The sequence below is a fragment of the Lepidochelys olivacea genome, assembly GCF_965140295.1.
Source record: "Lepidochelys olivacea isolate rLepOli2 genome assembly, chromosome: 4".
Classification (NCBI taxonomy): Eukaryota; Metazoa; Chordata; order Testudines; family Cheloniidae; genus Lepidochelys; species Lepidochelys olivacea.
This window is the reverse complement of record NC_140414.1, coordinates 20,572,968-20,597,335: the sequence shown is the minus strand read 5'-3', so window position 1 is coordinate 20,597,335 and position 24,368 is coordinate 20,572,968. Positions and strand designations below refer to the sequence as shown.

Genomic DNA, 24,368 nt, shown 5'->3' with positions numbered 1-24,368 from the left:
GAAAGAGGGCCATTATCATTTACCTCAGAGCTAGTTTTATCCTGTGGGATGCCCAGACACATCAACAGCCACCTCCTTGCTCCGGGCCCCTACCAAGTATTTTTGTTGCCTTGCTCTTTACTTTGCTACTGGCCACTTTATAGGACTGCTTATGAGCTGCCTGTTCTTTGGTTATGTACTGCCTATTATTTGATCATCAGTTGTCAGGTCACTACTTCCGCTGAGTGTTAATTGCCAGTTCATTGCTTTTAACTGCACACCAACTGCCGGTTCATTGCCGTCACCGCTTAATTATTTTGCCAGCTCATTGGCCCTAATTGCTAGTTTCATCTTTGCTGTTCTTCTGGCTACCTCTCCCTTCTTTCCATTTCCCTGCTCTCTTCCTCCTCCTCATCACTGCCCATCCCTCCCCCGACTCATCTCATCTGCTCCCACTAACTGCACCTCTTCCCCTTGTTCCATCTGCTCACTTCATCCTCTGTCACCCGCATGCTCAAACACATTTTCTCTTCACCACTTTCCCGGCTGCTTCCTACCTGCTGGTGGCATCTGTCCTAATCCTGAGCCTCCCCCATATCCACAATCTCTTCTCCTTCCTGTCCCTGCCTTCTTGTCTTTCAGCATCTAGTTCAGACTGCTCATCCCCACTATCAAGGTCCTACGTGTCCCTGACCCACCTTGTCTCATGCCTTACTCTTTGCCCACTTTCCTGCTGTGCTGCTCCTTGTCTTCGTCCCCCACCAGCACCCTTGTGCCTTTTTCATACTATCCCATCTTACACACAGATGCACACTCCTACCCTGCCACTTCACCAAGCAGCCACACTCTGCTCCTTCACTCAGAGCTCACTGCCTGCAGTCATGGTATACCCCATGGACCCTACACCGCCCCCTCGAGCTCACTATCTGCTCTGCAGTCACGGTATCTCCACCCAGCTGACTTTCACTCCAACACTATCAATTCCTGCCCTATTTTCAAAAAACAAAAAGACACACAGACACACGCAATTTGTTTGGTTTTGTTGCACAACATCTATATTTGATGTAACCCCCTTCCCTCCCTTCTTGTAAGCTCTTTGAGCAAGATACCCTGGGCCAGATTCTGGGATGCATCTGAGCTGTCCCTGTTCTAGGGTGTCAAGGTTCCTTCCCCACTCTGAACTCTAGGGTACAGATGTGGGGACCTGCATGAAAACCTCCTAAGCTTACTTTTACCAGCTTAGGTTAAAACTTCCCCAAGGTACAAACTATTTCACCTTTTGCCCGTGGACTTTATCGCTGCCACCACCAAATATCTAACAGGTATATAATTGGGAAAGAGCCCGTTTGGAAACGTCTTTCCCCCCAAAATCCTCCCAACCACTACACCCCCTTTCCTGGAGAAGGCTTGATAAAAATCCTCACCAATTTGAAGAAGCGAACACGGACCCAAACCCTTGGAGCTTAAGAACAATGAAAAAGCAATCAGACTCTTAAAAGAAGAATTTTAATAGAAGTAAAAAGAATCACCTCTGTAAAATCAGGATGGTAAATACCTTACAGGGTAATCAGATTCAAAACATAGAGAATCCCTCTAGGCAAAACCTTAAGTTATAAAAAGACACGAAAACAGGAATATACATTCCATTCAGCACAGCTATTTTACCAGCCATTAAACGAAAGAAAATCTAACGCATTTCTAGCTAGATTGCTTACGAACTTTTTACAGGGGTTCTGAGCTGCGTTCCTGATCTGTTCCCGGCAAAAGCATCACACAGACAGACAGACCCTTTGTTTCCCCCCCGACTCCAGCTTTGAAAGTATCTTGTCTTCTCATTGGTCATTTTGGTCAGGTGCCAGCGAGGTTACCCTAGCTTCTTAACCCTTTACAGGTGAAAGGGTTTTTTCCTCTGACAGGAGGGATTTTAAAGGTATTTACCCTTCCCTTTATATTTATGACATAGGGCATGCACATAACACCAGGAACTGGGAGGGGGAATAGCTAGGATCACTACCCGCTATAAACTACCCTACACCAGAGGATTCCTATCCTCGTCATTGGAGGAAACCAGGATATCATTGGAGGAATCCTCCATGGGCCAGAGGAGCAGGTCCATAGCTGCTTTCACAGGCGCTGATTTTTGGTTTTGCCGGTGTGTACTCCTCCCCGCCCCCTCCCATCCCCGTGCGAGCAGTGGGCGGGAACTCAGGGGAAGAGGTCGAGCAGGGGCAGGGCCTCATGGTGGAGCACAGGCAGGGTCTCAAGGGGAAGAGGCCAACCGGGGACGGGGGCTCAGGGTGGAGCACAAGTGGAGGGGCCATGGTCAGGGCGCTGGGGCCCACAAAAGATGAATCCGGCCCTGTGGGTGCTGAGTACCCCCCGCCTTTTTTTTTTTTCCAGTGGTTGCTTGAGCCTTGGAGCACCCAGGGAGTCGGCACCTGTGGCTGCTTTGCACTGACAGACTGCTGCAAAGCAGCTACAGTGTGGCCAAGAATCTGGACCAGAGTTGACTTTATTTCTGTGAAGCGCAGTGGGCATTTATTGTGCTATAAGAAGTTCAATATTATATTAATTATCAATGCTCACAACAGATCTCTCAGGATGAGAACCATCCCCGAACGTTCAAATCCAGAAACTGAGGCAGTCAGCTAGTTTATTTCCTGCCCCTACCTACAGTTGCTTGCTGTTCAGATTCTGCCGTTCCAGCTGGAGAATTTAGTTCTCAAATACCTGTAATGCCAACCTCATTTACTATTTGGATCCAGCCTGATTATATCCAGTACTAAAATGGCTAGACAGAATGGAGGCACATGGTAAAGAAAAGACATATAGATTTGTAGATACAGGTTGAACACTGCCCATATTTGAATGCCACACAAATATGAAAAGCCTGCTGACAGTCAACACACACACACACACACACACACAGACACCCCTGCTAACACAAACACAACAGTGTACCTGGTATAAGTTCTGCTGTTCTCATAGCATGCAGAGAAGCACCTATTCTTTCCACTTAATATTCTTCCCACTGAGTTCACAATCCCCCTTAGCCATTATCCTTCATTGCCTTAGCTTTATTTTTCACACACTGTAAAAATAAATCGTATATAAAACATAGGAACACAACAGCTAGGTCACACATCTTACTTCCTTAATGAATGCAACTATGCAAGGATCACGTACAAAACTGTGTTACTGCAGAGTTGCTGTACAGTAATGAATTTGGTTATTTCTGTTGGCTGTAAACTCATTATACTTTTCTTCCCCACCTCTTGACTAACCCTCCAGGCTCTATTCTATATTCACTTACACTAATGTCTATATATCGCAGCCTCATATAAAGTTATACAAAACACAGCCTTGCTATGCAGTGAAATATGACAACGACCAGATCTTTCAGATGAGTAATTGTTTTCAATAGATAACCCTGTTCTACCATGAAGACGCTCAATAAACGCTGCGATATGATGTACGGATCTGTCCCTGGTTTCATTAACACCAAACAGCAATGCAGATTTTGGCATTTGATGACCAGCTGATCTCAGAATACTATAGAGTTCTGGTTCAGAAAATGATCCAAGTGACTAAAGAAATTAAAATTGAATTAAAAGTCCATTGTTTGAGGAACAGTCTCCCCTCAACACACATACAATACTCCCATAATGCTAACAGGGGTACATATTGAGAGTTGAGAGTACATACTGAAGGGACAAATATACACCCCAGAGAGGAATCTAGTGGTTAAAAAATTGTGCTAGGACTCAAGAGATCTGGGTTCAATCCCCAGCTCAGTCTTCCTCTCTGACCATGGGGGTGTCACTTAATTTCTCTGTGCTTCAGTTTCCAATCTGTAAAACGTGGGATAACAATCCTTCCTTCTTCCCCAGTCGTTGTCTGTTTAGACTGTAAGCTCTTCAGGTAAGAGACTGTCTCTTGCCATGTGTTTGTATAACTGCTGGTCCAAAGGGGCCACCCATCTCAGCTGAGTACTCTAGGTGCTATTGAAATATTAGTAATCAATAACTTATGCTAGAAGCACTGCTTATATACAATCATAGTCTATCCTCATGAACTGGTTAGCATTTACATTCTAATCTCCCCTGAACAAAAGCAGAATAAGTGTATATTTTAGATTCCTGTTGTCATGTAGTAATTACTAACCTGTTTTAAACCTGAAGCTATTCTTCCATAACACTCAGATTGTTCTATGCTACTATCAGCCTTGGTCAGCCCTCGGTCTCCCTCCTGTCTGTGCCATCTTCAAGTAATTAAGGTCACTTTTCCAGCTGTTGTATCTGCAAGAGGCCTCATTGACTTCAAGAGAAATAATTGTCAGCCTGTTTCTGTTTTTCTTAAAACGTGCTTTGAGTTCCATCTGCCCCGCTTCCTGTCCCTTCATCTTGATTACAGAATTAGAAGAAAAGAGTCAGTAAAATTCCAGGCAACATCAAAGATGCTTTCACCACACAGTAGAAATCCAAGATAACCAGTACCAACAAGGTGGGGATGGGAAAAATTATAGACTTAGTCTGATGTTGTTCCCTGCTTTTATCAATAATCCTTCCTCCCTCTTGCAAAACAGTTTCAGGAATTTAATTAAAGGGAGTGGGAAGGTTTCTTAGGAGCAGCATTTTTTCCCCTACTCAGAAAATATTCCACATGTCCCAGGGTAAGCATGTTGGTTTCACAAGGATGAAAAACCCAGGACACATGCCCATAAGCCCATTAGGCAATTCCAGGATTCCCATTAAATGGTGCTCCAGTCCAGATGTGGACTGCCTGCTAACTAAACTGAGCCAGTTATTTGTATAGCTAGCACAAATGTGCACTGCTGTTTGATGAATTATTGATTCTGCACACACCCCACCTCCAAGTGGTATGGGTAAGAACCAGCACACAACAGAGTACGTGAGAGGGCCATCGGTGAGCATAGTTCCACTGATGCCGCCTGTGGTCGTCATAGAGACCGACAGAAGCACCAAGGAAAGCAATTTTCAAGGTACAGAGAACAGGCAGAGTTGGGCCTTCTGTGAAGGCTGAAGATCTGTGGGAAAGGAGAGAAACTGAGGCAGAAAGGGTTCAGGGTCACATAGGAAGACTGTGGCAGAGCTAAGACCTGAACCCAGATCTCCTGAAGATCCAATCCAATACCTCAGCTGAAAGACCATCCCCACTGACTTCAGTTAGGCCGCTCCGGATTTACACCAGGATAACAGTTCAGAATCTGGCTCACAAAACGTTCCTGTCCAGAGCTGACAATCATTCTTTGGGAGTGTTAATAAAAGATTAACAGACTGAATTGCAATGGTTTGTCTTCACCTTCAGATTTGTTATATGCATGTTTATCTTCAGGACTGGGACACCACAGACAGTTGATTTATGTAGCACTGACTGGGTCTATTGACTGTTTGCAATTCAGATATAGAGCTTTCTACAGTTGCAAGAGGGGGTTAAATAAATACAAGTTTCATTACCACACATGGCTGGGAATTTCCCCTTCCCGGACTACAAGTTCTTGGATGGACAATTCTCAATAGGAGCCACTTTTTAGATAGCAAATACTTTTTATTCCATATATTGTTGTGGGTCTCCCATATAGTCTGCTGCTGCCAGATCTGTTTTTATTTTTGCTTGTAATTACATGTAAGGTGCCAAGAAAATGGCAGACTTTGTACCTTTACTATATTATTTCTGGTTATTGCTTATCAAACTGTACTGCTTTGAATATGCAGAAAGCCTAATAAAATATTGTAAATTCACTGACATACAAATGATTTTCATCAGGTTAAAAAAAATGAAACCTCCTGAGTAATTCACAACAACTAATAAAGAATAAGATTTGTGCTATTTTTCTACTGCCGCAGAACTTGTGCAAAATATTCATATGTTCCAGTATATTGTACAGGTGTAACTGAAATCAATTGGAATATTTCATAGAGGTATGGTCTAGGTCTCTGACCACAGGACTGTAAACTGTGCACTCCTGAGTTCTAATTCCCACTGTCATCTCAAGAAAGCCATTTAACCTTTATGCCTTTTTTCCTCCACCTACCCACCTAGAAACGTTATATAGATGGTTAATGCTTGAAAAGAGCTGTGTAGCTTTAGAAGGCTGCAAGTGACAGTTTATTAATGCATATAACAACCGATATAAAAAAAAGCAGCGTTTGCTAGTCTCAAGCACACAGTACCATTTGAGACTCTTCTAGATAGAAGTCTTAAAATAAGAATGGTCGATGTACAAATCAATGAAAGATGGCAGCCTCTCTCTAGGCACTATCCTTAATGCGGAGCTATTTTTTCAAACTTGGTAATTTTTCGTTTGGAAATGGCTGAAAAATTCTGTTTTCTATGAGATTTTGCAGGTTTGGAGCAATCCCTCTCTGAAGGAAATAATGTAATTAGACTTTTCCTTGATTTCCCTCCTGGGGTGGAGAGAATCCTATACAAATGCTTTCTCTGCATAGAATTTCTCTTTTCAGCAGTGGCTCCTGTACACAGCCAGAGGTGCTTAGGACACAGGTACAGCAGCAGCAAAATAATCAATTCCTTTCTAATGCACTTCCTTAAATGCCTCTCCGAGACCACTTAGTCACAATACCTACAAGAAACTAGCTGACTAAGTCATCTACCTATTTCGTGAGTGAACTGCTTGGAGGGAGACGGACCAGTGCTGGGAGGGAAGTGCATAAGGACGTTGGAATGGTATTTGGAAACTGAGGTGGGAGAAAAACAAGCAAGAGCAGTGTGTGGAAGAAGGCAGAGAGGAGGAATTTGGACCCCCGTCCTGCAATGGGTGGAGCTCTGCATCCATTCAGAGCCTCACTGATGTTAACAGGGCCCCTGTGCCTGCGAGGAGCTCCTGGTATCAGTGCGGGCCTGGATGGGCACACATTTCTGTTCATCCAGCTCCAACAACAAAGGAAAGAAATAAGTCGGGTCCCCATCCTCCTCCTGATCACGTTGCTTGAACGTTTCATCGTTCTTTCCCATCCTTAGTGTATCTTTGTCTTTTTAAGTTATATGTTCCTCAGGGCAAGGATTTCAGTAATTGTTATTATTATTGTCTTATAGTTTTTTGTCCTTAGTAGCACTCAGAATGTGAAGGTTGCTGTTGTCTCCAGCTGTGTTCAGAAAGCACCTTGCATGCTGTGGGAGCTACTACAAACAATATCGTATTGCTTTTAAACAAACTGGGATTCTGAAAGAATCCAACAAACAGCATGCAGCTGGTCTTTCTCCCCTTTCAATGTTGCCAGGCAGTGTATGTCTTGTTAGCACACATCTTGACCTGGTTATAACTAGCCCTATAACTTGACCTGGTATTTTTCTTCGAGTAGTAACATGTTGAAAAATACCAACACCGGTAAAATGCTAATATACTTTTTTCTTCTCCATAGTGACATTTCAATGACGGTCACACGACAGGATAACTACACATGTGTACAGTCCTCAAGCCAAACAAAATATAGGATTTTCCCCAGTGCAGCATTCTTTTTAATCAAAGCTGCTTTAAGATCCGTATACCTTTACACACACAGAGTAGTGTATCCTACGCCACGAGTAATCCCACTGACATCAACATACTGAGTAAGGAATTACTTAAAGTGAGGAAGGGTTTCCATAACTGACCCTTAATTTCTATAATTTAAACAAAAAACAACCTTCAATTTATTCCGTATCTTCATCAACTCCATCATCCAGACAAGTGTAAATGTCACACACATCATCATCATGCAGTGACATAGATGAACATCTCATTTCCTATCCCCTTATTATACTATATTACAGTCCTTATTGAGACAAAATGAGTAGAAGAGAATGATCTGCCACACAATTTATTAGAGTTGATGGAGTGTAGACAGACTTTTCAATCTCCTTTAAAACATTGTGATGCTCCATAGTGTATTATTAATGGAAACAAATGAACACAATCTGCTTCGGCTTTTCCCCAAGCCATCCACCAAAGACACAGTGATGTAAATCAATTCCACTTCATTTCCCCCTTTAAAGTGCAGGAGAACTTTAAAAGAGTCAGTGTCAAGGTTGGAAGGCAAAAGAACCCAACTCCTATAAAATTTGAGATTATACAATAGTTATAGATTCCAAAGACACTGCAGTAACTTTGCTGGAGGGGTGGTATTAAGGGAAATAAAACATATAAACCCAGTCTAGCTATTAATAAACATGATGCACACTACTTTAGATTCCACAACAAAAAACCATTGTGTAGTTTCGTTGTGATAGCACGCCTGTGTGTAAGCACTTCAGGAGCAACGTTCTTGTCAATTTCTTTTTACTGTTTGAGTATCAAATTGAGGCAGCCAAGTATTGTATGGAAAAGTACTATTTGCATGAGATTCCCTCCATCACATATCTGCCCAATGATTAAGGTGGATTATTTGCAATTGTGAAAAATGGAGAAATCATGGTTTTGTCACAGCAAAAAATGCAAGAGTCATACTTTTAGTTTGAAAAAGGAGAAGTCACAGCACACAATGAATATGAAGTTTTCCAGAAGAAAAGTGTTAAACGATCATCATCGATAGCAAAACATCAAATACATGCAGAATATACAGGGAGATTTTAGACAACACTTGCTGGCCAGTCTTGTTTTGCACATTCCTGAATCCCATTGCTTAAAAATGCACAGGACAAACAAAGAGCCAAATTTGTCAATATGCACGGAGTCTTGCTCAACAGTAGCCTGGTTGGGTTGACAAAGACCACAGGTGAAATCCTGACTCTACTGAAGTCAACAGGAATTTTGTAATGGATTTCAGCGGGGCCAGGATTTCGCCCCATTGCATATTCATGAAAGCATCACTACAATTTGTGCCAAGGAAGTCATGTGGCACTGACAAAACTTGTTGAGTCATAAGTGCAGCCTATCAACCTCAATGTAACCATGAAACGTATTAAGGTTCACCTACCTCAAACAATGAGCCTTGGTAGACACAAGCACCTGTAGGACCAAAAAGAAAGTCGATTAGAAGGAAGCTGATATCAATAGACTCACCCATAAACCAGTGCTTCAAAACTACTTGACCTTGCATTCTTTGAGCATCCACAATTCCCCTGAATGTCACTAGGGTTTATTTTAGGGATGCCCAGACAAAAAGCAACCAAATATAGAAAAGGAAATGCAATTATGAATCCAAATGTTTTTGTCCTTTTTCTATTTGCTTTAAGACAATACAGCTCTATCAATCCACCACTTGCTCAATCACTCCATTGAAAACTCCATTCAGCCCTAGCACCTCCTTGTTCACCTCCTCCTGGCATTGGTCACCTTCAAATCCAGAAGGCAGCACAAACAACGAACTAGAATGGGGTAAGTAATGTAGCCACTTTATCATGGCAGCAGCTTCCAGAGACATCATGCACATCCATCCATCATCAAAAGGATAGAGAGGGCAGGCCATAACCAGCTGGCATGCTGTTTGTTCTTGAGCTCCACGGAGGCAGGAGGGGGAGCTGAAGAAGCCACAACTAGAGGGATGACAGTTAAACTGCCCGTGACCACAATAAGACCTGTTATAATGAAGGAGGCTCTTTTGGTACCTATTTACTACTGAGGGCTGCATATGCAGCTCTCTCTGTATTATGTGGGCCGCATCTATTCAATATATATGCTGCCTGTAAGGTCCTGAGGCTGTCACATGAGATGCAGCTGGATGCTGCTTGGACCGCAAGGGAGAACCACTGGGCTCAGGGATGCAGTAAGTTGTCTATCTGCCAATAAATGTGCCATCGATCCAAAATATAGTCCCTCATCACCCACTGCCACTGTTCCTTGGATAGTCATGTCTGATGTACTGCCTGAGGGAGACAATTATCTCACCCATTCGAGCAGAGTGCCTCTGGGTGGCATCTATTGACTCCCCCGATCTGTCATAGGGTGCTGTCTGAGGTACTCTGCTTGGCACTGCCCACTGGCAAGCTTTTATCATTTGCAGTGTTGTTATAGCCACGTTGATCCCAAGATACGGAGTGGGAGGGGAGAGGTGAAGACCTATCTTTTATTGGACCAGCTTCTGTTGCTGTAAAGCTTGTCTCCTCCACCAACAGAAGGCAGTCCAATAAAAGACGTTAATTACCTTACCCACCTTGTCTCTCTCAAACTCTTACACATTTGACCCCACCCCATTTTAGCACAGGTTTTCATGGCCTTTCTTCTGACTGAATAGTGGGCCAATGTTGTTCCTTCAGGAAGGCCTCCTCGTTTGGCTGTGTCCATCCTTCCAGCTGAGGTCAAAACAGCCCAGCACCAGAGAGCACAGACATGATGGGCAACAGCACCACAAGCTTCACCCACACTGAGCCAATGGGCCTCAAAGCTGACCAGAAAGGCCCTGCCTTTATGGGGACGGTAGTTTAGTTTCTATGCCAGGGCATTCCTTGGCTTCTCCAGTGACACTGCCAGCAAACTGACCTCCCAGTTTGGTGTCTCCCCAGTGGTAGGCACTAGGCACAGGACAGACACAATTAGCTCCTTGTACCTCACGCACCACTGTGTACCTTTCACACAGGCCAGAGATCAGAAAGGACAGCTTCCTGGCCTGAGTCTGAATTAGTGACCTAGAGGTGAACGCTTCCTATCCCTCTTTTAATCCCTTGAGTTGGCCACCTCCACAAAATTGTATTCCTACTAATTAATTGGCCGTCAAGCCAGAACACTTTAATATGCATCTACCTATAATAAAACTCACCTGGCGTTTAGGCAATTTGTGTAAAATGTGCGGGTTTCCATCTTGTCCTTAACATGCATCATGATAGGTTTGAAAACTGCACATTCAGGACTCAGTTCTGCCCCCATTGGAAACAGCCACTCGGGCTTCTCTGGGAGCAGGCGCAAGGCTATTAAGTAGCACATTATATATAAGGCTAGTTTAATCAAAATAAAAAAAGTGACACCAATAAGTCTGAAGGGATGCAAAACAACTGACTACGTGCTCAGCAGCAGGGGAAAACCCAACCCAACCCAAACCAAACCAAGGTTTTGGTCTCGCCTGGCACATGGGATGGCCAGGCTGGCAGCAGAGCAGGGAATTTTGGCTGCGAACCAGAGTGGAGAACACAGAAACAAAGAAGGCATCAGAAAGCATAGCAGTTGATCTCCAAAAAGGTGTGGGCACTTGCTTACACCATATACCTGCCAGACCACTGATAAAGTGTCATGAGCATTAGCTTTGCAGGAAACTACTTGCCTGCTTTCTCATCCAGAGGTCAAGTGCAGAGACAGTAATCGAGAAAGGCAGGAGAGGAGTCTGCCTCCATACGCAGTAAAATAAAGGACAGAATGAATCTCTGCGAGAAGGCAGATAACCCCAAATAACCAGTCCAGCGTACCAAGATACTGCTTTAGGAGGCAGGTCCCCAGCACAAGAGGTAGGGGAAATGGATATCCCTCCCCGGCGTTATCAGCGCACCAAAAGGACTGTGGGGAAAACAAGAATGGGCAAGTTTAGGTTTGTAGCTTTTTATGTAATCAAGTGCTCTGGACACAGATAAATCTGTGTGTCTCTCTCCAATATTCATTGTCCCACTTGCCTTGAAATGGGAACTGCAGGTACTTTGAGGCATGGATTGAAAAGTTGAATCTTTTCACTGGTAGAACACCACAACTTTAGAGGGGCTTCTAGACAATTTAAAAAAAAAAAAAAAACCCGTTGTAGCCAGAAAGGGTTTTGCCCCCCAGTAACTGATTCCTCTATCAGCTACTGAATGATAAATATCTTTTGCTGCAATTGCCCTTCCTTATCCTAGGATTACTGCTTAGTGAGTCAGAACAGCTAACCTCTCACGTTCTTAGCAGGATCAGATACTGTGGTCCACACTCAGGCAAACCTCCCATTAACTTAAATGGATGTTTTGCATGAATGAGGATTTCCAAGATTTGGTCCATTATGCATTCAGGAGATTGTTTATTCTCTTCTTCCAGTGTCACCGAAGGCTACATTCTAGTTCTCTCTTCAGAAGTAAGGTCTTATGCTTAAAGCCAGAATCCATCCTTGGATTGCTATGCTTGGCGCCCATTGAAAAACTGAAGGCACAGTAAATATACAAACAAATAAATAAATAAAATACATCAAAATGTTATCACTTTAAACGTTTGCCTGAATTCCAGATCTTAAATCATACTACACACAAAGGGTCAAATTCTGCCCACAGATCCGCTCATGTGACTCCCACTGAAATCACATCTATCTGAGAACGGAATTTGACACAAATGGCGTTATTTCATACATTTCTTCTGGTGATTTCTCATGACGGTTTCTCTACACCTAGACTTTCTCAATGATAATGCAACGTTATTCTGAATAGCAAGCACATCCCAAATACTTTGACTTATAACATCACTCACTCACTGTTAATACCCTAGTGCCTATCGCTAACACTGACAATAATGAAAGAGAAAGGTTACCCAAGCAAATGATTGGCGAGGTACCAGTTTCATACATTCTATCTCAATAAGTCAAAAAATGGGGCAGGGGAATGAAATCGTGAATGAACTGAATGGCAGTTCTTTTATTGATTTTTCTGGCAGACAGTCCTCTTCAAACAGCTGCACGCATCTGGCTACTAAAGATGTGACAAGAAATTACAAAAGAAAAAAAAGAATGCAGTGACAACTGCCTTAAGGGACCACCCAAAGGATTAACAGAACTTGGCTGTCTGGTAGAGAGGATGCCTTTAAAAACAGATGAAGCAAAACTGTGCAAGAAACCTTGGATCTACAGTAAAGTGGTTGCTTAAAACTGAGAGTTATCGATTGAATTGGTCTTTAGTCCAGGTGTAACAGATTGCGAAGGCATAATCTGGTTCTTGGCAAGTAAGGGATTATTTTCCTTTCATCAGGGGAAAGGCCATAAGGACCCAATCAAATTTCCACTAAAGTCAACTGGCTGTGTTCCCACTGATGTGAATGGGAAATCGGTCGGGTCCTCAGAGTTGTGACTTTGGACTCAGAACAGAGAGAAAGGCTTGGGAAGATTCCCTCACCCAGAGGACATAGGACTGGATTCAAGTTCAAGACACTGGATTTGATTGATTTCAGTTACACTCAGATCTCTTTACAACACTCTGGCAATGCGTTCAAGTTACAAGATTCCATTTACACGTTCTGTATGGCCGTTTTGCAGAGCCACTATGGTGCACAGGGGCATTACAGTAACAGACAGCCAAGCCCAGGAAGTTTTTCCAGTTTGACCATTTACAATGGTTTTGTTATAAACACTCACCACCGAGAGAGACTTTCCTGCACACGATTTTTCCCTTGCTCTACTATATTCCACTTTACTTTTGTGTCCTACATATTTTAATTTATTTTTAAAAATTGAGAAGCCCAATCATAACAGCTTCAGCCCTTAAAATCCACTCTGATTTGCCCAAGATCACATAACAGGGCAGTGGCGGGCTTAGAATCTACATCTCCTGATGCTCAGTCCCACATTCTATTCACCTGACCACACTGGCGCCCCTCAGCAGCACCAGACATGCCTCTGAATGACTGCACAGGAAAAACACAAAGTCTGATTCTCTCCTAACTAAGCAAAGGTATAGTTCACCTGCTCACAAACTGTAATGGGAGAAAGTCCTCTTCAAACACTTATGTTCATCCCGTACTGCATGACTTGACATACATAGATTTTCAAAGACATTCTAGCTACATTTTTGCTAACTTTTCTACTACTGAACTGTCCTGCCCTCAAGACAGTCACCGAGAGTGCTCCCCAACACTTTATTTAGAGCCTCACGCAGACACAAAATTTGTATCTCCATTCGATCCGCAATCTGCGAAAATGATCCGCGGACATCCACTAATTTGCAGCGCTCCAGATATAAAATTTGGATCCACATCCATCCGCAACCTGCAAAAATGATCCATGGATATAAAACAGATATCGGTGGATTTGCAGGGCTCTACTAATATGATACAATATGTGTGTATAATGTATTTTTCATTCGAGTTTATAGAAGCTTTGCCTGTGTTTCCAAGTTACCCAATGGACTTTTAGATGAATGATCTTCTGCTAAACCCAACACACAAGAAAGAAAAGTGTCTCCCTGCACCTTAAGGAATACATTCTCATTCACATACTGAACCACCTTGGTGGGGATGAGAGGGACCAAACTCATTATCACTTTTGTGTTGGGTCCCCTAAACTCAGAGATGTTAATATTGTGCTCTATCAAGATTGTTGTTGTCGGGAAGGAGGGTGCGTCACTCGTAATTTCACACACACACAGTTTGGATTATCTGATGTCACACCTGACAATGCTGCTCTTCAACTAACACACCCACACCTGTTATTGACAAAGATAACTATTGCTGCCGGGTCACATTTTCCAAAGTGCCTAAGGAAACTGAGTCTCAGGGACTTTCAGTGAAACATAGGCTCCTAAGTGACTTGGTTTCAGAGTAGCAGCCGTGTTAGTCTGTATCCGCAAAAAGAGAAGGAGTACTTGTAGCACCTTAGAGACTAACCAATTTATTTGAGCATAAGCTTTCATGAGCTACAGCTCACTTCATCGGATGCATGCAGTGGAAAATACAGTGGGGAGATTTTATATACACAGAGAACAAGAAACAATGGGTGTTACCATACACTAGTGTAATGAGAGTGACCAGGTAAGATGAGCTATTACCAGCAGGAGAGAAAGAGAAAAAGAAAAAAAAAAAAAAAAAACCCCAAACCTTTTGTAGTGATAATCAAGGTGGGCCATTTTCAGCAGTTGACAAGAACGTGTGAGGAACAGTGAGGGGGGAAATAAACATGGGGAAATAGTTTTACTTTGTGTAATGACACATCCACTCCCAGTCTTTATTCAAGCCAAATGTAATGGTGTCCAGTTTGCAAATTAATGCCAATTCAGTCTCTTGTTGGAATCTGTTTGTTTTTGAAGTTTTTTTTTGTTGAAGAATTGCCACTTTTAGGTCTGTAATCGAGTGACCAAAGTGTTCTCCAAATGGTTTTTGAATGTTATAATTCCTGACGTCTGATTTGTGTCCATTTATTCTCTTACATAGAGACTGTCCGGTATGGCCAATGTACATGCCAGGGGGCATTGCTGGCACATATCACATTAGTAGATGCACAGATGAACGAGCCTCTGATAGTGTGGCTGATACGATTAGGCCCTATGATGGTGTCCCATGAATAGATATGTGGACACAGCTGGCAATGAGCTTTGCTGCAAGGATAGGTTCCTGGGTTAGTGTTTTTGTTGTGTGGTTGCTGGTGAGTATTTGCTTCAGGTTGGGGGGCTGTCTGTAGGCAAGGACTGGTCTGTCTCCCAAGATTTGTGAGAGTGATGGGTTGTCCTTCAGGATAGGTTGTAGCTCCTTGATGATGCGCTGGAGAGGTTTTAGTTGGGGGCTGAAGGTGACGGCTAGTGGCGTTCTGTTATTTTCTTTGTTGGGCCTGTCCTGTAGTAGGTAACTTCTGGGAACTCTTCTGGCTCTGTCCATCTGTTTCTTCACTTCAGCAGGTGGGTATTGTAGTTGTAAGAACGCTTGATAGAGATCTTGTAGGTGTTTGTCTCTGTCTGATGGGTTGGAGCAAATGCGGTTGTATGGTAGAGCTTGGCTGTAGGCAATGGATCGTGTGGTGTGGTCTGGATGAAAGCTGGAGGCATGTAGGTAGGAATAGCGGTCAGTAGGTTTCCAGTATAGGGTGGTGTTTATGTGACCATCGCTTATTTGCACTGTAGTGTCCAGGAAGTGGATCTCTTGTGTGGGCTCGTCCAGGCTGAGGTTGATGGTGGGATGGAAATTGTTGAAATCATGGTGGAATTCCTCAAGGGCTTCTTTTCCATGGGTCCAGATGATGAAGATGTCATCAGTGTAGCATAAGTAGAGTAGGGGCATAAGGGGACGAGAGCTGAGGAAGCGTTGTTCTAAGTCAGTGTGACTGTTCTTAATGTTTCCTCTGAATATTGTGGGGGTGCCTCAGTTTCCCCTATGGAGTTCTTAAGTATCTAGGTGGTGGGATAAGGGTGTATGATCATTGCAGAATCCTAGAGGGCAGGTGTGTGCACGGGTCTGGACACAGAGAATGGCCAACATCCTGTTTCCTGGCAACTGATGGTCTGGGCCCTTCCCCGCTGCAAGGTGAGAGCTAAAGGGTTGAAGACAAACAGATCAGGTGAGCTCCTGGCCTGGGAAAGGGACAAGGCCCAGAGGAGGAGGGGCTGGAGAGAGTTTCAGTTGGGGGCTTGCTGGGGACATGGATTGAAGTACAGATGTGGGTGTCTGGCTCACTGCCCCCAAAATGGACCCAGCTGAGGAGTCCTGTTCTCTGTACCTACAAGCTCTGGTTTAGACCATGTTCCTGTCGTCTAATAAACCTCTGTTTTACTGGCTGGCTGAGAGTCACGTCTGATTGTGAAGTTGGGGTGCAGGACCCTCTGGCTTCCCCAGGAGCCCCGCCTGGGCGGACTCGCAGTGGGAAGCGCACGGAGGGGCAGAGAATGCTGAATGCTCTGAGGTCAGACCCAGGAAGGTGGAGGCTGTGTGAGCTGTTTGTCCTGAAGACAGTCTGCTCACAGAAAGGAGACTTCACCAGAGTCCTGCCTGGCTTTGTAGGGAGCAGTTCCAGAGCATCGCCAAGGGACTCCGTGACAGTCAGCCATTAAAAAGTTGGCACACTGTGGAGCCATGCGGGTACCCATAGCAGTGCCGCTGATTTCAAGGTATACATTGCCCCCAAATGTGAAATAGTTATGGGTGAGGACAAAGTCACAAATCAGATGTCAGGAATTATAACATTCAAAAACCAGTCAAAGAACACTTCAGTCTCTCTGGTCACTCAATTACAGACCTAAAAGTGGCAATTCTTCAACAAAAAAAAACCTTCAAAAACAGACTCCAACAAGAGACTGAATTGGCATTAATTTGCAAACTGGACACCATTACATTTGGCTTGAATAAAGACTGGGAGTGGATGTGTCATTACACAAAGTAAAACTATTTCCCCATGTTTATTTTCCCCTCCTACTGTTCCTCACATGTTCTTCTTAACTGCTGGAAATAGCCCACCTTGATTATCACCACAAAAGTTGCCCCCCCCCCTCCTGCTGGTAATAGCTCATCTTACCTGGTCACTCTCATTATAGTGTGTGTGGTAACACCCATTGTTTCATGTTCTCTGTGTATATAAATCTCCCCACTGTATTTTTCACTGAATGCATCCGATGAAGTGAGCTGTAGCTCATGAAAGCTTATGCTCAAATAAATTTGTTAGTCTCTAAGGTGCCACAAGTCTTCCTTTTCTTTTTAAGTGACTTGGGAGATTTTACCTATTGACTGAGATAACTTATTGTTATTGACTAAGAACCTTGAGCATATTAAGTTCAATAAAACTTAAGTTAATGAATCACTATGGTTTAAATGTTAATGAAAGTCAAGAGTCGTGGCTCCTAAAGGAACTGCTAAATTTCACATGCGTAGGGTCATCTGTTTCTCCTCTGTTGCATGGCACAGAAGGATGCAAAATGACAGTAAAAAGAAAAGGAGTACTAGTGGCACCTTAGAGACTAGAATCATAGAATATCAGGGTTGGAAGGGACCTCAGGAGATCATCTAGTCCAACCCGCTGCTCAAAGCTAACCAATTTATTTGACAGGTTTCAGAGTAACAGCCGTGTTAGTCTGTATTCGCAAAAAGAAAAGGAGGACTTGTGGCACCTTAGAGACTAACCAATTTATTAGAGCATAAGCTTTCGTGAGCAATCAAGTTGCAGGAAATAGCCCAACTTGATTGTCATGCACATTGTGTAAAGAGTTGTCACTTTGGATGGGCTATCACCAGCAGGAGAGTGAATTTGTGTGGGGGGGTGGAGGGTGAGAAAACCTGGATTTGTGCTGGAAATGGCCCACCTGATGATCACTTTAGATAAGCTATTACCAGCAGGACAGTGGGGTGGGAGGAGGTATTGGTTCATATTCTCTGTGTATATATAAAGTCTGCTGCAGTTTCCACGATATGCATCTGATGAAGTGAGCTGTAGCTCACGAAAGCTTATGCTCTAATAAATTGGTTAGTCTCTAAGGTGCCACAAGTACTCCTTTTCTTTTTGCAATTTATTTGAGCATAAGCTTTCATGAGCTACAGCTCACTTCATCGGATGCATTCAGTGGAAAATACAAGATCGTCCAGCAGCTGGTGAAGAAGTGGCTGTTCCTTCCCCAGAGAGCCAGCTGGTCTATAACGCCCACAGGCATGGCGGTGCCAATGTCCCCCGCATGGGTGACCTGTGTGACATCGCGGTGATCACCCATGCTTTCCGCCTGCTGACGTGTCCCGACGCCAGGGTAAGGAACATTGCAGCAAACGCCCTCCATGATGCAACAAAGCTGATCGGCAGAGCCCCCTCCAACCAAAACAGAATGACAGTAAAAAGTCTGTATTTTCCACCGAATGCATCCGATGAAGTGAGCTGTAGCCCACGAAAGCTTATGCTCAAATAAATTGGTTAGTCTCTAAGGTGCCACTAGTACTCCTTTTCTTTTTGCGAATACAGACTAACACGGCTGCTACTCTGAAAAATGACAGTAATGCTATGCAAAGTGGCATGTAGCATGGAAAAAAGCAGCTATGGAGTATGATCGCACTACCAGATATTGGCTGCTGGCAACCCCTCCATTCCACTTCCACATTGATGAAGGCAGAGTGAGGAGGAGGGGAAGAATCATAACCAGCAGACGGGGCAGACAGCAGGGAACATACCCTTCTACACAGCACGTGCCCTTTAGAAACCAGCGTAAAATCCACCAGCAAAACATCATGTAAGTCCCGGCTGCCTTGAGCAGTAACAACACACACTGCACATTGCATGAAACCCACCTGCACCTGACATTTCCCCCCACCCATTCTTCAGTAACTGAGAAATAGCTAGTGGATTTTCTTCAACTTGTTATTAACTATTATGATTTATTCCTGGGCCAAGAGCAAGGATAAGACATTGCAGCTCAGAGGGTAAATTTGAGCTTCCTGGTTTTGAAGTGGCTGAAGAGTGGGGTTGAGAACAAAAGTGCCAGCTCAGTCACAGAGATGGAAAGGCCCTGTTTGGTCAGGGAGGACTGGACGCAGCAACGTAGGCACCCCGCTCAGGGGAGATGCACTCCCCAGCCCTTGAGGTGCTTTGTAAAAAATCCCGCCCTGCTGCACCAGTCCTGCCTGCCAGTGCAAGACTGCCCCCTATTGTGCGAGAGACACAGGGCGGGGGCGGTAATGCAGTGGTTCTCAACTTTTCCAGACTACTGCACCCCTTTTCAGGAGTCTGATTTGTACCCCCAAGTTTTACCTCACTTTAAAACTACTTGCTGACAAAAGCAGACACGAAACGGCAGAAGCCTCACGGCACCCTGTCACTGAAAATTCACCTATTGTCTCATTTTTACCATGTAATTATCAAATAAACCCACTGGAATATGTCTTGTACTCACCTTTCAGTGTAGGGCACACAGAGCAGTATAAACAAGTCCCTGTCCCTGTTAAATTGTAGTTTGTCCGGACTCCGCTAGTGCCTGTTGCAAAACTTGGCAAGTATCTAGATGAGCTGGGGTCCCCCTCAGAAGACCTCCGCGTGCCCCCAGGGGTACACGTACCCCCCTGGCTGAGAACCACTGAGGCGATGTCTTTGATTGGCCTGTCTGCTGTTGGAGGGAGAGCGAGACCGGGCACATGCGTGTGTCGGGGGGGCATCACACCCTGCAGTGTGTGTGTGTGTGTGTCAGACCGGCAGAGGCCTGGCAGGGGGTGCCACAGGCCAGAAAACAGCAGCAAGCCCCCCCCCCAGTGGGAAAGAGGCGCGAGGCGGAGAAGTTTCCCCAGCTGCTTCGGACCCCACGCCTTGTCCCGCCTCGGGCACCGCCTGCAACCGGGACGGCTGCAGGGCCCGCAAAGAGCCCGGGGGCACAGGAGAAGGAAGGCGGGCCACGGGCTCTGGTTCTCCCCGCTTGCAGCCAGGAGGGCGCTCCCCTCCCGCAGCCGGCCGAATAAGGAGCGAACCCCAGGGCTGGGAGCGGAGCGGAGCTCAAAGCCACCCCCGCCGCGCACACACAACCCCGCCCCCCCCTAAGCCGCCCCGGCCCCCCAAGGCGGCCCGCAGGAAACACCGGGCGGGGAGCAAGGGGCCGCCGGCACGCTCGCACCCCGGGGTCCCGCCCGCTGTGCGCTCCCGAGACCCTCCTGCCGCCTTTCAGCTCCCCTGATCTCCGAGGTCAGCTCGGAGTCCCGCCCCAGCGCGGTGGGTTTGCTTGCAGAGGGGGCGGTTTGCTGCAACCCCTCCTGCCTTTGTGGATTTCACCACCCTGCGCCCCTTCCAGCAAACCTCTCCGCTCCGGTGCGTCCTTCCCTCTGAGCGCCGGCTGAATTATGCAGCGGGGGATTCTGCAGGCGACTCCATTTAATGACACTGGGCCAACGGAGGGGACAGGCATACCGGGGAGAGGGGGGCGGAATTAACCCGGATCAGAGCCATCTTCAGCGGGGAGAATTCCCAACGCGTGCAACCCGCCTTGTAACTACACGAAGTCAATACCCGTCCAACCGGGGTGCGCTTTGTACTCACCTTCCGCCTGCTGCTGGGGCAATACGGCAAATGCCGCACAGAGGAGCGCGACCCGGAGCCACACTTCCAGGTAATCCATTGCCAGAGGCGAAGCCGAGTCTGGAGCCGGGCACCCCCGCAGCCCCCTGCAAAACCTCCTCCTTCCGCCCCTTTTTTGGGGGGGTGCTGATGGGGTGGGGGGCAGACTCCACAACTCAGCCCCGTGTCAAACGTTCCCGGTGCTCCTGGCTGCTTCGGTTGAATTAGATTAAAAGGCTCGAAGCGGTTTGAGGGGCCAGCAGCACAAACATGCCCAGCGCGTGGAAAGGGAGTGACTGTGTCCTTAGCTCAGCAGCTGCTCACACGAGCCCAGTCAGCAGCATGGTCCCAAAGTTGAATCCGGATTCATCCCTCTGCAAAAACTTCCCCGTGGCCGAAACCCCCCCACCTTCCATCTCCGAGCGCCGCAGAAGAAACCCACCGCGGCAGGTTTGCCTGCAAATCAGCTTTTCAAGTTCACTTGACACCAGCCCGACGCCCAGCTCTGCGCAGAGGGGCAGGAATCAAAGCGGGCGGGGGCGGGGACCTCTGCGGCGCAGCCCCCTTCCTCACCAGCAGCCCGGCGGGCAAATAAGATCCCCTCGGCGAGGCTCCCTCCCAGGAAACTTTCTCCGGCGCTGCAGTTCTGTGCCCAGCCCCGGTCTCCTGCAAAGACACAAAACGTGAGCCTCGCTCGCTCTTGGGGCTGATCTCACTGCAGGCGAGGGCTACACAGAAGCAGAAGAATTAAACAGCGCGGTTGGTGGTGGGGGTGGCACTGTGGCCCCCCCTTCCCCACATTTGCCTGAGCGTGTATTATTCCCCCCCCCCCCCCAGCTCAGCAGATCCGTGCAAAGCTCCTTCTGCAATGGGGTCTTGGAGCAGCGGGAAGGAAAGGCGGGGTGGGAATCAGAAAGGGGCCGTTGCAAAGGGGAAAAGAACCTGCAAGGAGGAAATCGAGTGAGCTCCAGAGAGCCCAAAGCAACGTGCCTGCAGAAAATGACCAAATAAACCTGGAGCTAGGAGCCCGAGACGCTCCGCCCCTCTCAGTGTGAAAATGGACCCCGGGACCCAAGGAACGGGCAGAGAGTCACGTGAGAGAGCGAGCAACCTGATCCCCTTATTCATTCCGCAGGAGTTTGCAAGCTTGCCTTTTGTCTGAGCCTGGGTCCAAACTAGTGCCACACAGCCAGGAAGGGAGAAGGTAGCAAGCTCCCTCCTGCGATCCGGCAGCTCCCACTGAGAAAGTTAATACTTAGTACCAGTAACACGGGCTATGGGCTGGATCCTGGTCCCACTGAAGTCAAAGAGAGTTTTGCCACTGCCTGCCGAGAAAACAGGATCTGGCCCTAAAAGCAAGCTGCCGCCCAGTGCTTTGTGACATACTGCAGCATACTCTAGCATTAAAAAAAAAATCTGAGCTCTTATGGTGGGGCAGCATAGTCCAGTAGCTAAGGCACTGGACGAGGGGACAAGAGACTGACCAGCTGTGTGACCCTGAACAATCTCTTTACCTCACTCTGTCCTCCTCTCCTTTGTCTATTTCAATTGTTGGGACAAACACTGTCTCTTAGGATATGTTTGTACAGTGCTTGACACAATGAGACCCCAGCCTTGCCTGGAGCCCCTAGGTGCTACTGTAATACAAATACTTAATATTTATATTAATATATTCATATACTTTTAATGGTAGTATTAATTACCCACTACCCCTTGTTTTAACATTCAGGACATGGATTCAGAAGGGCTTCATACACACACACAAAGGTCTGCCCCTATGGATCTGATTGCAAGATGGGAGTTTTCACTTACTCCCGGGGACAGGGTCTGTGTTTCCTTATATCAGTTTGTACAACACCAAAGTCATTCTCCAGTGCTCAATAAATAGTAAAACCGTAATACATTTTCACTGGCGCAATAGGGCCTAAATCTAAAGCAGCTTTTCCCTCAACTGAGGTTTCGCTTCTGATATGAAGAGAATAATCGTTAGCTTTGCACCCTCTCCTGAGAAATCCACAGCACCTTCATCTTTAAATATATTTAAGGGATAATGTCAATGGAACAGCATGTTGTCACAGAATAATGGTCTCCTGCTGGTACTTACAGAAAATAAATGTCAGGGCAAATTCTAGATATTTATCATCAAAGCAGGAGGTGTTGATCCTATGCCAGTGTTGAATTCCAATGACTTTATTTCAATTATCCCAAATAAATGACTGATGTAAATTTAATCATTTGGGGCTAGAGTCTGATCCCCTTACTCAGGTTGAGTAGCACTGTGCTCCACAACTGGTCCCACTGAAATGAGGAGTGTTCTGATTCCCCCACCCCCTTATTCCCTTTCATGGGCAAAGCTAGCCCAAAAGGAAACAAAAACAAGTTTGCTTAAAACAAAACTACATTAATAACAAATGTATTCTTAATAAATATTGAACCTTACCTAAACACAGCCCTGAAAGCTGTCTGCTTTTCCCGTTCATTTTTTGTGGAATGAATTTCTCCCGCTCCCTAGTTCCTTGGAAATAGCTTCTTAAAAGTGAATGAGATTTTGTGGATTTGGTTTAATTACAATGTATTTTTGCAGCCATGCTGTTGGTTTTGCTAGTAGACTATATATATATATAGTCTATATATATATATGAAAGGGAAAAAAGTTATTTTTAATGTACAAATTATGTCGATTCTGACCATTACATTGCAGCATATTACAATTTCTCAGAGTAAAAAATGCAGTGGGACTCAATCCCCTCCCCTTGAAGTCAACGTGAGGTTTGCCATACACAATATATAACCCCCACTGGCTTCTGACTGGTTAAAGTGTCAGCACATAATGGCCAGCAAACCAGCAATCTAGCTCGTTAATACAGATTCCATTTGGCATCATTTATTTTAAGAGGGTTACAGTAAACACATTTTTGTGTGGGAAAGTTTAGGAACTACCTTCATGAAGAGCATTTAGGCATTCACTTCCTGTGGTTTTATTCAAGTCAGACAGCCAAGCAAAGACTGATAGGCTGGAATTAATAAACCAATGTCAATGGTAAATATTTACCACTCTGAGGTAGACTCTATGTGTCTTCATAATTTTGGTTTGTTCTTGCTTTGCTTATTGTTTACAGTTTTTGTCTGTGAAGGGAGGCTCTGCTTAAGTTATTAGAGTACTGTAAGGAATATATTGTGCTGTTGGTATTTATATATATATATAACATCCAAAAGGTAACATTAAAGGAATGTTAAGGTTGCAAAGCCAAGCACTGAAAAGTTAGGAAATGCCAGAATTAAGGTTGCTGATACAACCTTAATTCAGCCCCTTTGTGTGTGTGCGCACAATGCTACCGTCTTTAATTATACAATCATACATCCTGTTTTTTCCAGAGGATCCCTGCCTCTTCCCTCCCCCTCCCCCCAAGAGGTACTTGTCATTTTGGGTGCCTTGAACACACAATTTGAGACAACCTACAGGAGACAAATTTTTTTCGGAGGATGGGCGCTCAGCACTTTCTGCAAATCAGGCCCCTTTACGGAGTTTCAAGTTGAGCACACAAAATCAGTCAGTTTGGGTCATATACACATATATTATGTGTAACAATATATTATAAATAGAGTGAGAATCCGATCTTAAATACACTGGTGTGAATGTGAAGTAATTCTATTGCATTCAGTTCAATCGAATGACTTGATATACACCCCAGTGTATCAGAATTGAGAATAGTGATTGGTTCAGTTGTACCTACCATGCTGCTGAAGTCTTTTTCTCCAACTCACTTTAAATAAAATCTATGTACTAAT

At 45.2% G+C, this 24,368-nt stretch overlaps 1 protein-coding gene across 4 annotated transcripts in view; it reads right to left on the bottom strand.

Annotated features, from left to right (window-relative positions):
- FRAS1 (Fraser extracellular matrix complex subunit 1) overlaps positions 1–22,203 on the bottom strand; it is a 308,408-nt gene extending 286,205 nt beyond the window's left edge. For 2 of the 4 annotated variants that reach the window (XM_084627178.1, XM_084627179.1), the window contains exons 1-2: positions 20,562–22,200; positions 8,916–8,947 (exon numbers count right to left, since the gene is read on the bottom strand). In XM_084627178.1, the coding sequence (XP_084483304.1) occupies positions 8,916–8,947; positions 20,562–20,640 (111 nt within the window). In that variant the 5' untranslated portion in view covers positions 20,641–22,200. Of the gene's footprint in view, positions 1–8,915; positions 8,948–20,561 lie in introns of all 4 variants that reach the window. The other 2 variants (XR_014711451.1, XM_084627181.1) reach the window with 2 other exon arrangements.
- Between the last annotated feature and the right edge of the window lie 2,165 nt (positions 22,204–24,368).